The 15,716-nt window shown below is 45.8% G+C and overlaps 1 protein-coding gene and 1 long non-coding RNA gene across 13 annotated transcripts in view; one reads left to right on the forward strand and one right to left on the reverse strand.

Moving 5' to 3' along the window:
• The window catches only part of STARD9 (StAR related lipid transfer domain containing 9), a 127,367-nt gene that overhangs the window by 35,397 nt on the left and 76,254 nt on the right, over window positions 1-15,716 (reverse strand). For 10 of the 12 annotated variants that reach the window (XR_008299216.1, XR_003423059.2, XM_027067038.2 and 7 more), the window contains 9 exons: window positions 15,614-15,711; window positions 14,388-14,465; window positions 13,878-13,949; window positions 11,372-11,551; window positions 7,458-7,509; window positions 6,996-7,133; window positions 6,214-6,296; window positions 5,977-6,080; window positions 346-533 (listed from right to left, as the gene is read on the reverse strand). Coding sequence is in view for 10 of the 12 variants with exons in the window: in XM_027067038.2 (XP_026922839.2) it covers window positions 346-533; window positions 5,977-6,080; window positions 6,214-6,296; window positions 6,996-7,133; window positions 7,458-7,509; window positions 11,372-11,551; window positions 13,878-13,949; window positions 14,388-14,465; window positions 15,614-15,711 (993 nt within the window). In the remaining 2 variants the exon portion in view is untranslated. The other 2 variants (XM_027067032.2, XM_053224117.1) reach the window with 2 other exon arrangements.
• Window positions 4,336-13,465, forward strand: LOC113601797 (uncharacterized). The gene is made up of 3 exons (XR_003423060.2): window positions 4,336-6,408; window positions 6,722-6,776; window positions 12,244-13,465. It is a non-coding gene; the product is annotated as an uncharacterized LOC113601797 (long non-coding RNA).

A 15,716-nucleotide genomic window follows, 5' to 3' on the forward strand; every position in this document is an offset into this window, starting at 1 on the left:
GGCCAAGATATGAGGGATGCCAGGCCCCCTTACCACAGGGCTAGGGAAGGAAGCCCCCAGGCATTAGCACATGCTGGGACAGGCACCAAAGCACAAATAAATGTGCACGTGAAGAGAGAGCAGGAGGTCCATCACTCTGAGGGGCAATAAGGAAGGTCGCTTCCTTATTCTTGCTTCCAGCCCCTCATAAGAGCCCCTGGTTTCTAAAAGAGGGGAGAGAACACCTAATACCAAAGATTCCATCAAATCATAAAGGCAACAAAGGAGAGAATACAGAAGGATGCAGAAGCATGAAAATGAAGAGATGAGAAGGTGAAGCAAACACAGTGAGCAGTGGGCACCTACTGTCTTTAATTTGCCGGCTGAGGTGTGCTTGGTCGAACTCCAGTTCCTGTCTGGCTCTAATCTGTCCTGCTAGGATCCGCTGCCTCAAATCCCCCATGTAGTGCTGGTGCTGAATCGGGGCCCTGTGGGGCGCCTCTCCAGCCCCCAGTGGCTGGCGGTCCTGGTCGCTCTGCTCTTCCAGCACTTTCCTATCACAGAGGGGCCGGGGTTACCCAAGGGAAATGCAAGCCCAGTTCAGGGCAAACCAGTGGTAGTCTAAGCTTTTCTGAGAGAGCCATGAATTCAACAGGGCAGAGAGGGCTTTGAACTTCTAGCAACTTGAGACACACACTGTCCCAGGCACGCTGTCACAGGCAGCTCATGATGTCACAGTGAAGGAGGGGAGAATGGTCCTCAGACTAGCATATCCTTAGACTGTGAGTCTACCAGAAACACAAGTTCATTCTAGTTAAGGAAAATAACCAGGAAAGTAAAGCAGCTTTAAAAAACAAAAACATTTTAGCTAAATCAAGGAGCTTTGGCCTTTAAAAAAGAATAAAAGGTATCTGCTCAAAATGTGCTGGAAACAGAGTAGAGGCAGAAGCTCCAACAACCACTGTGGGAATAGAAACTCCCCTACATGTTCATCATGCATCTCTGTTTTCTGAAACAGAAACACTCTGTGACACGAGAGTAGGAAGAAGGTAGCCAATCTAGAGGAAAGAGATTTATATGCACTGAGACCCAGAGGACGGCTGGTCTCCACTCAAGGGCTATTCTCAGTGAATGAGCCCAAGAATAGGGCTCATGAGTTTCAGGTTGTACCATAACTTTGGAGATATACACTGAAGTATTTACTGGTGAAATTGGGATTTGTTCAAATCCAGTGTGGGGGATAGTAGGGGAAAGTGGAAAGGGAGTGGGGATATAAATGAAACAAGATTAGCCATGACTTGATCACTAGTAGTGTATTTGGAATTATACATAATACAAAGTTTAAAAAGAATTCTGGATTGCAGTCATGCTTTATTCTGCCTTCAGGTACCTGTGTGGCCGTGGATGAGTCACAGCCTTCTTCAGAAGACTGACAGCTTCTCCCTGCATGGCTTTTCCCAGGGTCACACATGGCCTCCTATGCAAGGACCTCACATGCTGTTTCTGCAGGGTCTCCCCATCTCCGTCATTCAGGTTCATTCATTCCTTCCTTTCTTCCTTCCTCCCTTTGTCTCTCTTTTCCTCCCTCCCTCCTGCCTGCCTTCCTTCCTTCTTAATGTTTATTTTTGAGTGGGAGAGTGCATGTGTGAGTCAGGGAGGGGCAGAGAGACAGGGAGACAGAGAATTTGGAAGCAGACACCGTGCTGTCAGTGCAAAGTCCAACATGGGACTCAAACCCACTAACTGTGAGATGATGACGTGAGCCAAAGTTGGACACTCAACCGGCTGAGCCACCAGGCGCCCCTCTGTCATTCAGATTTCTAAAAGAGCCACTGCATGGGCATTCCAGGGTGGTGGCCCTAGGGAGTAGGGAGTGACTAGAAGGGCTTGGGAGCTGCCACAGGCTAACAAAAGAGCCCGCATCTGCTCTCCCTTAGCCAGTCCTTAGCACTCATTCCAGTCCAAGGATGCCCTGACTCTCAAGGCCCATTTACTGACTTGACATTAGACAGTCGGAGCAGTGCTCTGGGCAGGGGTGGGGGTTGGGGGGGACGGGTTCACCCAGCTTAAATTTACTACTTTGTAGAGAAGAATGAAATCACAGAGGGTATATCAAAGCAGAGGTCCATAAATTATAGCCTGTGAACCAAATGTGGTCTGTTGCCTATCTTTGTGAATAGTGTTATTGGAACACTCATTCGTTTATGAGTGTTTATATCTAGGCTGCTTGTGCAGCTGCAGCAGAGACTGTATGGCCCACAAACCCTAAAATACTATCTGGTAAAAATAACAACAACAAAACACAAACCAACTATCTAGTTCTTTACTAGTTTGCTGCCTTTTGTCTTAGAAGAAATTAAGATTTCTTAATGCAGCCTTAAGAGGAGAGTGAAGGATGGATGGCGGGGGGGGGGGGGTGGGGTGGGGGTACGAAGTGACACGATGGCAATCTCCTCCCTGGGAAGGAGTCTGGGAGGGGACTCAATCTACAATGGGCCCAAGAACTGGGACAGGCCCAGATACTTGAGTGCGTGTGTCCTGGGGGAGACTGGCTCTGACTACTATGGGCAAAAGGCCAAATACACACAGTGGAATGTACAGGAAAGAGGAAAGGCACTCTGTTCATATGTGAGGCAAAAGGCTAAGGACAGCAGTTAGAACAGAAAACCAGTTAACACCACACAAAGAGAAAAGGTGCTAATGGGAAACAGATTATACATATGTTTGTATGCATGCTAGATTACCGCTCCAAAATTTGTCTGACCACAGACATGGCTGAATTACAAGCATGAGCCCATAAGAGGGTCTTGGACAAACTCAGCTAAAGTCCAGACCATCAGACGCAAGGAGCAGGGGAGGTACCTTTATTCTTAATCCCCAGAGAGTATTCAGCTTCCTTCTCTGCCTGTCTCACAACCCTCAGATTCACAATTTGCTTCTCCACAGAAGAGGGTTCCCTCTACCCTTCCCCTAGGGAAGCAGCAGCTAGCCAGTTAGCTTCTGCTGACCCAATGCAGCTTCCTTCATGCACCAACAAGACCTGCACAGGGAAGCTGTCTGAGATGTTCACTATAGACCCAGCACATTCACCTGAGATGGCCACACGCCATCAGAATAAAAATGGCTCCTCTGCTAAGCACATCAGTCAAGTTCCCAAAAAGCAGGTTGGGGGTGGGGGAGTGGGGGAAGCAACCTTATGTTACATGTCCGGGCTTATTACTACTGGCAAGTCTTCATTTATCTGCCAGCCAAGGACCTCTGTCTCTGTCAGATGACTGCCCTTCATCTTAGGTGGCTCCAGCATCTCCCCACTGCTGCCTGGTCACCTGCCTGCCAGGACTCCATCACGCCCTCCCCCGCCCTCTCTCCCAGCTGCTTGGAGGCCTGACAGCTTCTGCAGCAGAATGCAGCAGCGGATACTCACTAAGGCAACAGTGCCAGTGGCAGCAGCGACAGGGTCTCCCAGGCTCTAAGCACTTAAGGTTAAGCCCCCCAAATTCCAAAGAGGAAAATGCAAAAAAAAAAAAACCCAAAAAAAAAACAAAAAAAACCAAAAACAGTTTTCAAAGACAAACTCCTCTCTGGTCCAGGTCACTGCTGCAAGGGATAAAAACAGACAGGTTGACCAATCCCCTCTGGCTCTGGAGTCAGCTCCACCTTTGCAGGCTCCCTGTGAGTGCTCCCCCAGAGAGAAAAATGAGAGAAGAAAATTCTAGGACAAGGGGAGGCTCTGGAGCTAAGCCCACCAGAGCAGAGGAGACTCTTATGGAGACACAGCCACACACACAGTCTGGGAACCCAGCTGACGACATACAGTGTTCTCTCTCACGGGTTCTCTCCCTGGTCCCTCTGCCCAATCACAGGCTTGAGGCCCATACCACCCCACTTCCACCAGGGGCTGGCACACAGATGCTGACTATGGTAGCTGCGTAGGACCAGCCCAGCCCACGGACTCCTGGAGCTGGTGCTAAAGACTGGAGGCAGCAAGTGGGAGAGGCCTTGATTCTTCAATCCCTCTCTGTCCTCCCCAAATGAAAGGGTGCATTCTTGATGTTACTGAAAGGTCACACCAGTGCCCCTGGGGCTAGAGAGCCCAAGAAGACCTTTAAAAGGCAGGAGAAGGGGGCAGCTGGGTGGCTCAGTCAGTTAAGCGTCCGACTTCGGCTCAGGTCACGATCTCATGGTTCATGGGTTCGGGCCCTGCGTCGGGCTCTGTGCTGACAGCTCGGAGCCTGGAGCCTACTTCAGATTCTGTGTCTCCCCCTCTCTCTACCCTTCCCCTGCTCATGCTCTGTGTCTCTCTGTCTCTCAATAATAAATAAAAGTTAAAAAAAAAAAAAAAAGGCAGGAGAAGACCAGTGTTCTCTAGGGTGGATGGGTCAGCTGAGATGAGGTGGGAGGACAGGAAAACAAAAGGGAGATTATGTACCTGGGCAGCTCGGCACAAGGGCCTTCAGCAGCGGGGCTGGGAGTGCCAGGCAGAAGGCAGAGCTCTCCACGTGCACTTGCTCTTTCAAACCCTATCATGAGGACCTCCCAGAGACAAATGGTAGTATCCTTACTTAGAGGTGAGGGACTAGGCTCAGAGACTCAGTAACTTGCTTAAGGCCACAAAGCTTTTACTTCATAATTCCAGGATGTCAAGGAGCTTTATCCAACTCCAAGATAACTCTTCAACCTCACAGCTCATTAAGTTGCAGAGCTGTTCTCTGTAAATCTCTGAACTCTGGGAAAGACAGATCTCCAATGCGTCTTCCCACAGTAGAAATCTTACCTAAGACAAGACCTCCTCTCATGACTGTACTCTCATGAAACAAGAGCTCCAGCAGCTCCTTACTCCACCTTGGCCTTGATATGTTCCAGCTGTGTCACCTCTCCCACCTTCCCTGTCACCCCACAGAGCCCCCGGTCACGCAACACTGGAGTCCTCCTGCCTGAGACTCTGGTGCCTCGTCCTTCCATCCTCAGTAGCCCACATGTGAGGACTTGCCTGCTATTCATGCATCGCAGCACTCTGTCCCTACATCCAACACCCCTCACCACCAATGTCAGACCAAGACTTTTCATCAGCTGCCAGTAAATGTTCCTGGCCTAAGAAAAGAGCGGCTAGATTCCCTGGAAGGAACCAGGGGAAATAGCCATCATAATCTCCCAGGAACCCTGGCCTCAGTGCTGGGCAGCCTCCCAACACCAGTGGTCTCACAGGCAGTGGGTGTCCTGCTGACATTTTCTACAGAACATCCCCAAGTAAGAGGCTACTTTGGCTTACAGGACCAGAAGGGTACCACTGTTCACAGTATCAAACCTACGAGACATGTAGATCTGGGAAGGGGATTCTGTGGAGAAATAGATGAAGGACTGTGAAGAAGAAAAGTAATGGCCACCAATCACATATAAAACTTTGATTCCATGTTTTCACGATCACAATGCAGGCGAAGTGGGTATGAGAGGGCAGAACGCCAAGATATTTTCATATTGTTCTGAGAGTTCCTGACCCTCTTATGTGTAGTTCTGGACCCTTTGGTATTGAGAAAAGAAAGGATTCTCAGTCACAGACTATCTTTAAAAACTCAGAGGAAGCCACAGTCCTGAAAGTTGACACACCTTGTGACCTCACACACAGGCCAGCCAGAATTTAAAGGGGCACATGGGGAGGTAAGTTCAGAAGCAGTCTCAAAGTTATGTACAAACATGTCATGTTCAAATCTTGCTGACAGAAGAAACTGGCAACAGGAAACATCAAATGATATATACTCCTTTCAGTGATGATGGAAGTTGTAATAACAAACAGGAAATGAATGAGGGCTAAGACTGCTTCCCTGCCAACTAGAAGCTAAGCAGCTAGTTCAGTAACATTCCATCACTTGCACAAGTTGGTTGAGACCAAGCCTCATTCAGAGGTTGGCTATTATACTCACTTCCTCCCTGCTCCATGTTGTAATAGACAAAGAAGTAAGAACAGTAGGTTCCATAGCAAAATGAGCACAAGTTTCTCACCTCTCCTTCCAAAGCAAAGGGCAGAGACCCAACCGGGAGGCAGTGACATCTCCATCCAAATCCAACCATTCCAAAGAGCCATTGCCACCGACAACCTCTCCGACCTGGGAACGAGGAATGAGGGGGGTAAGGCTGCTATCACCACCCCCACCCCAAGAGAACCAGATAAAGCTCAAACTTGTCCCTTTGAAAGGAGCAGGGTGGCTGGCAGTCACTTTGAAAACACAGCACACTAACCTGCCTTCTCTGCCGCAGGACAGCGGCCTCTGCTGGGTGGTTGAATCGGAACTTCTGTGCTTTCCCCAGCGTTATGACTGCTCCTGTGGCAGAGACAGGGGAGAATGAACCAACAGCTCACGTTCTCCGTATGTATTATGTGCAGGGTGCCCTTCTGAGAGACAAAGTCCTGCCCCCAACAAGCTTATAACTTAGGTGAGTCAATAAGATATGTATTCATTGGATATCCCACAGCATATGTACTGAACTAACAAAATGAACAGGAGGAGTTCTGCTATTCTGAGGGAAAGCAAAATGAGTTCCTCGTGGACTAGTTAGGGAATGCTTCATGGAAGAGGGGGAATGTAAGCTTAGCGTCAAAGGAAAGATGGAATTTGAACAGATTAATAATAGTAGTAATAGTAATAGTGATAATGAGTATTTACTAGGTGACAAGAATACTGTTAAGAACATTACACAAATTAACTCATTCAGTCTTCACAACAATTCTCTTATCGCCATTTTACAGATGAGAAAATTGATGTCCAGAGACTTTCCCAAGGACACAGAGCTAGCAAACACAGGTAGAGATTTCAGAGAGTCATTCTCCACCTTGGGACCTGGAATTGGGGCCTTGGGAAGAGGATGGTATTAGGAAATCTTCAGATCTTCAGATCTCTGGGTGCAGAGGATAAGTATCCCATGTTTAAAGCCTGCTTCACTGAGTTCTGTGGGTTTGGCCCACAAGAAGGAAGCTAGTTCATCACTTATCCCGGTATAAACAGGGCTATAAACAGTCTTACCTTGGGTCAGACGACAGGAGGCAGTGACCTCCCGGCCATTGACTGTGCAGCGGGCCCCTTGGGCAGGCCGCAGAATGACTACCCCACAGGCACTCGTGATAGTGCAGTGGTCTCTCTCAATCCACTGCCCCTGCAGAACTACACAAGAGATGGGGGTCACGTGGGTGGGGAAACAACCCAGGGAAACACCATTTCTGCGAGATCAGAATCCACATCTAGAAGATCATACATACATTATGACAAGAGAGGAAGAGCCACCCAGATCTGGATTCTCCCATGGTGTGGATCTCCTCCTATCATGTCCCTGACACACAACAACCACCACAATGTAGCAACAAAAGAGTAATAGCCCCTTGATCCTCAAGGATTCCTTCCTCTCAGAGCATCATCAGGTTCCTCTAAAGAGACCAGTCAGGCATGAGTGTCCACCACAGTGTCAGACCCAGATGCTCTATCACTTACCAATGTCCTGTTCCTGATCTGAGTCAATCCTTCCTATTTTTGTTGTCCCCTCCTAAAAGGAAAAACAAAGCCCTTTAAATGAGAATAAAAAGGGACACAGCCTGCCCCCAAAGCAGAACCCACCTGGTGGAGTGTTATCACTGTCTTCCCATGCCCACCCCAGCCTTTCCCACACACTTCTCAACTTTGGTCCAGGTTGTTCTGACTGCTCTGCCCACCCACAGCAGCCCAGGAAGCTCCTGAGAAGGCAGGAGCAAAAAATACAGAAAAAAGCAGCACCAGCTCTTTGCAAAGTCAACTAGTGTTGACAAACTCCTTTCTGTCCCATGGCCTGATGTTAGAGAACAGTCATGGCTGTCGGTCAGATATTCTCCAGTCCGAGGAAGAGGGTGCAAAGGCAGAGCTTTTCTCTAGGGACAAAGGTTGGTGTGGTCCAAGTTTGGTCCATTTAGTCTCCAAGAGACACATATTTTACGAAGATGTATGGAGCAGAAGATTTTTAACTTCTTGGTCCACAAATGAAGTTTGAGAGATACCAGATTTTAAGAAGGGTAAAGCACAAATGGGAGAAAAGCATGTCTAGAATCAAAAAGGACTAGAAGAGAGTGTAAGGAGGGGAAAAAGGAGTTAGCATAAACAAATTACTGGGTTAGTAGAAAACAGGGCCTTTTGGCCCTTGGATTATAGCAATTCTTTTAAGAACACATAGCTCTGTTTGTAGAAGGCAGCACTATGACAACAAGGATGCTGAGTTTAGATACATATTTATCAGGTATTGAATAACCATCCACTATGTCCCAGGCATTGCAGTGAGTGCTTTACAGACATCTCTTATTTAATCCTTGAGCAACCTAAAATATACTCATTATCCCCCTTTTATATATAAGGAATCTGAAGCTGATGGGGAAAGTTGCTCAGGGAGCCTATACACTAAATAGGAGAGCCATGGCTGGGGCATCTGGGTGATTCAATCGGTTAAACGTCTGAGTTGGTTAAATGTTAAAGGTCATGATCTTGTAGTCTGACTTTTGAGCCCTGTGTCAGGCTCTGTGCTGACAGATCAGAGCCTGGAGCCTGCTTCGGGTTCTGCGTCTCCCTCTTTCTCTCCCCCTCCCCCAACTTGTGCTTGCTCTCTGTCTTTCTGTCTTTCTCTCTCTCAAAAATAAATAAACATTAAAAATATTTTAAGAGGCACCTGGGTGGCTCAGTTGGTTAAGCATGTCTGACTCCTGGTTTTGGCTCACGTTATGATCTCACGGTTTCACGAGTTCAAGCCCCACATCAGGCTCCAAGCTGACTGTGCAGAGCCTGCTTGGAATTCTCTGTCTCACTCTCTTTCTGCCCCTCCTCCATTTGTACTGTCTGTTTCTCTCTCAAAATAAATAAATAACTTTAAAAAAATGTATTAGAAAAAAAAATTTAAATAGGAGAGCCATGGCTAGAATTGAGGTCTCTCTGGGCCTGAGCCCATGCTTGTCCAGCCTCACCATACCACCTCCCTCGTAACTGGAAGTGACCAGAGAGTTTTCCACCTGTTTTCACTGTCAGCAGCCAGAAGGGGGGTGTCCCTGCAGCTCCCCAAAAATAGCTGGTGAGAAGGCAGCCTCTTAGAAGTAATCAATGAGACTCTGGCCTCACTGTGCTTCCCAACAACCCCAGACAGCCAGAGCCCAGCCTTTCCTGCTCAGCCACACAAACAAATGGATGCTGGCCTCCACAAATACCATCAAACAAAATCGAGGAAAAGGGGTCAGGACCCCTTGGGTTCAGGGTCAGTCCTGATGATGAAATGCATTCCTCACAGTATATCACAACTTCTACATCTACAGGGAAGAAACTACCAAGAAAAACACAAAGGCATCTCATTTAACAAGGACTGAGATGATAGCTGTGCTTACTGCCCCCTCTGTTTCTTTATGCAGGGAGAGTGAACAGCATGAGGATGAAGTCCAGGATACCAGTAACCTGTGCTCCACCCACAGGTGTGCTCTGTCCATCCAAGGTACTTCCCAAGGTGACCCAAGGGAAAAGAGCTTCCAGAGCAACGCTAGAGATTCGTGACAGGTCTATAACCAAGTTAGGAAAGCAAACAAAAATACAGAGATTCTTGAGTGATTACTGCTATACCATTACCCAAAATAGGATCTAAACCAACAAAAAGGGAAAAAATGCAGAAATGCCAGGATTAGAACTAGACTAAAACCTCACCCCCCAGGTTCACTGGGAATGCATCTAGGAGGGGGGACCACCCTCAGTGTGCACAGACCCCACACTGAAAACCAGCGCTCCCAACATTCAGATGAGGCCTGTGCTCACCTCTCCTCTCTGATTCAATCTGAGTCATGTCCTTTAACCCTCTGCTGCCACACTTAGCTCTACCACATGACGTCTAGCTTCACCTGCTCACTCCACATCCACTCAATACATCAGATCATTTCTGTTCAAATATTAACCATTTCAATCCACTGGTCTCTTCCTGACCTCCAACCTCTCCCTATGGTTCTAATAGAAGGATTGATAGACAGGTTTTGGTATTCAAATCTGTTTTTTAGGTAACAGCTTCTGCCTGAGGCATTTTCACAGAGCTAATTTATACTCTGTGTGTCGGAAAATAAGCTACTTTAACTTTCTGAGAGGCTCAGTCTCTGACAACTTCCCTGAGGGCTTATCCTAAGAACACGACTTTCTAAACAGGATGAGCTTTGCTAACATTTCGCTACCATATACACTGCAGTGTTAGGAGCCTGATTTCTCCAGGGATAAGAGCAGTGTTACATACCCCTCATAAGCCCTGTTCCTTTCAAATGGCAGCTGGGGACAATTAGGAGAATGAAGACTGGATTTTCAGTGAGCGTAGGGATTTTGGCCACATACAGTATGTTCTGTCATCCACAGGGAATGTCCTTTTATAGGAGGACAAATACTTTTGATGAGGACAGGGTATGAATGACTACCATTGGGCACTACATCTCAAAATGCTTCATTTAGAAATGAGGACCTGCTTCCATGTGACAAAGAACCAGGTGATCCAGATCCTTCTTGGAAGGCAGGAGTTTGTTCCACTGTTCCAGATGGCTGCATGTTGTGCCCTGCCCTGCCCCACCCTGCTGGCCCACCAGCGCTCTGGGGTCTTCCTCACGCTTTTTTTTTTTTTTAATCTACTTAGCGCATGCTGGGGAGGGACAGAGAGAGAGGGATAGAGAGAATCCCAAGCAGGTTCTGCACTGTCAGTGCAGAGCCCGTTGTGGAGCTTGAACCCACAAACCTCAAGATCATGACCCGAGCTGAAATCCAGAGTGGCATGCTCAACAAACCGAGCCACCCAGGTGCCACATCCCTCATGCTTTCTTTAAGCCATCTATATCTACTTTCATTTGCCTCTCTTCTTTCCCTGGCAAACCTAGTAATGAGAAGCAGGAGGTTGAGGAGTGGGGAGATACGAGAAGGAAACTGTTTCAGATCTTGAGTCCCTCTTTAGCCTCTGAAAGCTGTCTGTGAGCAGCTTGTATGTGCAGAGCTCAGGAGTGCTAACCGCTTTTCAAGGTTAGGATTTTACCTCCATGCCTGTACCTCCGTGCTTCAGGAAGCCAGAAAAGGAATACAAGCAGTATCATTCTTACTTTAAAATGATGAAATTAAATCACAGAGAACAAAAGTAAGTTATATAAGAGCAATAGTAGCAGCCAGAGAAAAACAAGTAATTGTTCTGATTCCCAGTTTTTTGCTCTAATCATACAAAAGCAAACAAATCAATCACCCTTGGCTGGCTAGCCCATTTTCCAGAGGGCAAACCTGAACACAGCTCTGTGGCATCTGACTCAATTCGTAGATGCATGGCTACTGCATTTGGCTTCTCCCTCCTTGACTCTGGAGCCAGTGGCTCAGGGAAGGAGGCAATGCACCAGCCTGCTCACCTTGAGGTGATACAGCACGACTCCTGTGCTGAGTACATCATCCTCCAAGGCCATCAGGTGTGGCAGACTGGAGTCAATGACCACTCCAGCCCGCCTCCTGTTGATGTCCACTCTGTAATGCTCCAGGAGGGCCTTCCACTCATTCCACTTCCGGGTCCAGTCTTTAGTCAGCTGGTCTATCTGCAGAGAGACAGGAGGCAGTTTTAGATGCCCAACGGTCCACGGAGCAGACATAAGGTCAGAAGTCATCCTGCTCTGATTCCTCATGGCATTCCTTCCTCACCTTCTTCACTGTTACTATTCAAAGCTCCACATAGGCCCTTGCACCTCCTATGTGAGCTGTTTCCAAAATTTCTTCAATAAGCAAGAGTTACTTTTATAAACTCCCTCAGTAAAGGGTATTCTTAAAGTTTTCTTCAACAAACATGTATTGTTTTTATAACTCGAAAAAATGCCATAAATGTTATTTTGTTTTATTATTTGAGATGTTATTCATACATGTATGTTTACAACTCCCCTTTCCCTATCCTTCTTCTATGTGATCCATACTGGGAATCCTTTTATGACCTAACACTTCTTTCTCAAGGTGTAGAACCTCAAATCCTAATATAAGCTTGTATCAGGCTCAAAGATACACAAAGCATCAAGATGAATCTCCTCAGGTAGAAAGAAGACTATAAGAAACTAGTCTAAAAGAACATGTAATAACAACAATAAAATACTAAGGGCTTACTATATATCAGGAACAGAGTTTAAATATATATAATATAGCAAATTACAGGCCTTAAGCTAAGGCCATTTGGGGAACGTGAATGAACAATGTTGAGTATAAGGTGCTTTTTTTTCTTCTTTTGGTGGAAATTAATGTCCAGGCAGAAAAGTTATCCTGGGAATGGAAGAACCTGAGGAAGCCCAGGAAAAGGACCTGGATTCAGCTAAGTACTTTTCATAAACAGAGAACGTGAGAAAAAACAAAGTATGCCAAGTTTAGGTACAAGTGTTTTATGTACCCTAGAAATGTCATTTTTAACATTATAATCATTGAGTTGAAGTCTGCAAAGAGTGAAACTACCAGGTACTGCGAAGAGCTGGGTTGGATTAGGACCCAGCAGAGGTGAGCAGCAGTGCATTGTGGCTTACAGTTTAGCCAGCCTGGCTCAGGTAACTGGAAGTACCCCTTCTGGCTGGCTTTCATCACCTACCCCTACAAAGCCTAAGGTCAGAAGGCCAGCAAGTGGCAGATTCGAGTCCAGGTCTGCCAGAATGTATAACGGAGTGATTTTGACTCTGTCCTTCATCTCTTATATACACAGGGGTGGTATTTTCTGAACCAAAAATCAGAACATATATTTAAACACAGAATTTTTGAGAGATATCTGGATGCGTGATGTAGTCCTAAAGTTTAGTCTGGTAACAAAATATTGACATAGCCAGGATACTTTATAATGGATAAGGATGAGGCGACAGAATACCAGGAATTGGGATATTTGGTTGTGGTATCTAAATCGAACCTGTCACCAAACAATGCCTGCCATTTCTTCCTCACAAATGTCTCCAGGAATCACCATGTAACCTAACCTCCCCACATGTCTTGTCCTCACGTTCACAGGGTCACAAAATCAGTCTCTTTCCTGGTTGGTCTGCTTACAGTCTTCCCTCTCTTCAATTAGTCCTACATACAACTGTCATATTAAATGTCACCAATAGACTCCATTATTATGTCGCCCAACCTGGTTCAAGAAGCCATGACTAATCCTGTGTATGTCAAATTCAAACCTCCTAAACTGGCCCTAACATTACCTCCACTACTCTCTTCCATGAGCACCTATTCTCGCCAGCTCAGTCTTCCTCACACTCTGTGCTTCCACGTGGCCTCCCACACCAGTTCATTCTTTTGGTTCCATGCCTTTTCTTATGTTATCCCACCCTCACCCAAAATGTCATACCCCTTTCTCCCTATCTAACACAATCCACTGATCTTTCAAGGTCTAGTTCAACTTCTCTAGCTTCCAGCGTTGTGATGCCTGCACTGAAAATTCCAAGCCATATTGATTTCTTCCTTCCCTAAGCTCTTTTCATATAACTCATATAGTTCATTTCATTTAACCATTCTCTAAGTGTGTTTCCAACTAGACTGCAAGCCACTTGAGGGAAGGAACTTCTTTGTATCTCTGGAAGCATCATGCTGAGCACCTATTTGGTACTCAACGAATACATGTCAGTTAGTTGATTTTTTGACTGGAAAATATTTTTTTTTCTAGGCTACTGTCCCTATCCAAAGGAAGTTATCATGAACCCCTAAGAGAACAAAACAAAGAAATCCAGTCACCATCCCCTAAGGCAAACACACTCCCCACTCAAGGCTCAATGGAGACAACTGTCTCTAAACTAGATAGAACCTCTCTGTCCTGAGGAGGGAGCAGTCTTGACTGAGGAATAATGGAAGGAGATGAGACCCACTACCAGGGTGATATAAACCACAAATGAGTCCACCCAACAAACCCACCTTCAATTCATTTTGGAGAACCAGCTCCTTCAGATTCTCATCCTTTTCCTCATTCAATGAACTGAAGTTTCTCTGCACAAAGAGAAAGATGTGCTTCATGGGTCTCACCCTTACTCTTATGAAGGAAAAGAAGGGCAGATTAAAAAAAAAAAAAACGACCTTATCATTAAAATCAGAAACAAATCAGAAGCTTAAATATTGGGGATCAATTTGGTACAAAGAAGGAAAATTCAAAGAAATTCTTCTGGAGGGGCCCATTCTCTTAATCCTCCTACACACAGAATAACAGCCATTCAGGCAATTGCCCTTTGGACAGCAAAGATGATATATTGATGATGCCCACCCCATCCAAAACTACTCAGGTAATCAGAGTAATCTAAGTCCTGTCTTTGTTCCTGACTCTGTTCTACAAGTGTCACTTAAGTGAAAGCACAAAATGCAGCAGAGCTCAGCTTCCATGCAGAAGAAAAGCAGGTTTTGTGTACAGCAAAGTTCCGATTGCCTGAATACCAGTTCGAAGCTCAACAGCATGGCTTTTAGTCTTCTGATCTCCTCCCTGAGTTCTCGGATCAGTTTTATATTGGCATCCTGAAACATAAAAAACTTGGTCACCACTGATTGATATCAGGCCTCAACCAGCTTTAAAATAAAACAGAGAATTAGTTCAGAAAAAGTGGTTTACTCCTTTGGAGTAACTTCTGAGGCAGTCTTCTCAAAGTATGATCCCAGAACCCTATCAACTTTACCTAAAAACTTGTTAGAAATGCAAATTCTGCCCCCCACCAACACCTACCGAATCAGAAACTCTTGAGGGCCAGAGCCCAGTTGTGGTTTAACCAACCCTCAAGGAGTTAATTCTGATAAAGTATGAGAATCAGTGTCCTTGAGCAGGAGGTTGACAGGTAACCCAAAAAGCAGCACAAATAGGAGGTAGATGTTGGCCTTCCTATAGTGTGACTGAATTTAGTACCTACTTAATTACATTGCCTTTAAAACAGTTCATAAATGGGCTATAAAGGTCTAGCCACCAGTTTATGATTCCTGCCCTGAAACTTTTCACTGAAACTGCAAAGATAAGGAATTTTTCATTATTAATCAACTTTCAAAACTATTAAATTCCTTACAAGCCCCTTTTAGCCCGAAACAGAGAAATCACTGCAGTTTGCATAGAAAAGAAAGAAAACAGGGGTGCCTGGGTGGCTCGGTTGGTCAAGCGTCCAACTCCTGGTTTCAATTCAGGTTATGAAACCTTGTGGTTTCATGGGGACAGTCCCCTTGTCAGGCTCCACAATGATAGTACAGAGCCTGCTTGGGATTCTCTGTCTCCCTCTCTATCTGCCTCTCCACCACTCACACTGTCTCTGTCTCTCTCAAAATAAACAAACTTAAAAAAAAAAAAAAGAAAAAGAAAAGATATAAAACAGAAGCATACATCAACATAAACTCAAAATAAAAGCAATAAACACAGAAACTTTTAAATGATCTCCCTTAAGGTGGCAGTGGTACACAAGGGATGGCCTCAGAGAAGTATCTAAAATAAACTATTCAAAAAGGCAACCGAAATGGAGTCAGTAAAGATATGGGAGAAGGGTATGACTCTGAAACAAAGAATTTCACTCTTTCTTTATTTGGAGGTCAGGCAAGTTGAGGTGACTGTAAGGAGAAAGAAATCAGTGAGAGAATAAAAGAACTTAATGTAAACAATACCAAACCAGGACTTCAAATAAAGGTCTCACCTCATTTACCCGCGGCTTGTTGACGATGTGTTTGGCATTAGATGCATATCTCAGTGTGCTCATGGTCTCACTGTAGCTAGTATGTGCAGGAGACACAGCTGAG

This window comes from Acinonyx jubatus, chromosome B3, assembly GCF_027475565.1.
Source record: "Acinonyx jubatus isolate Ajub_Pintada_27869175 chromosome B3, VMU_Ajub_asm_v1.0, whole genome shotgun sequence".
Taxonomy (NCBI): domain Eukaryota; kingdom Metazoa; phylum Chordata; class Mammalia; order Carnivora; family Felidae; genus Acinonyx; species Acinonyx jubatus.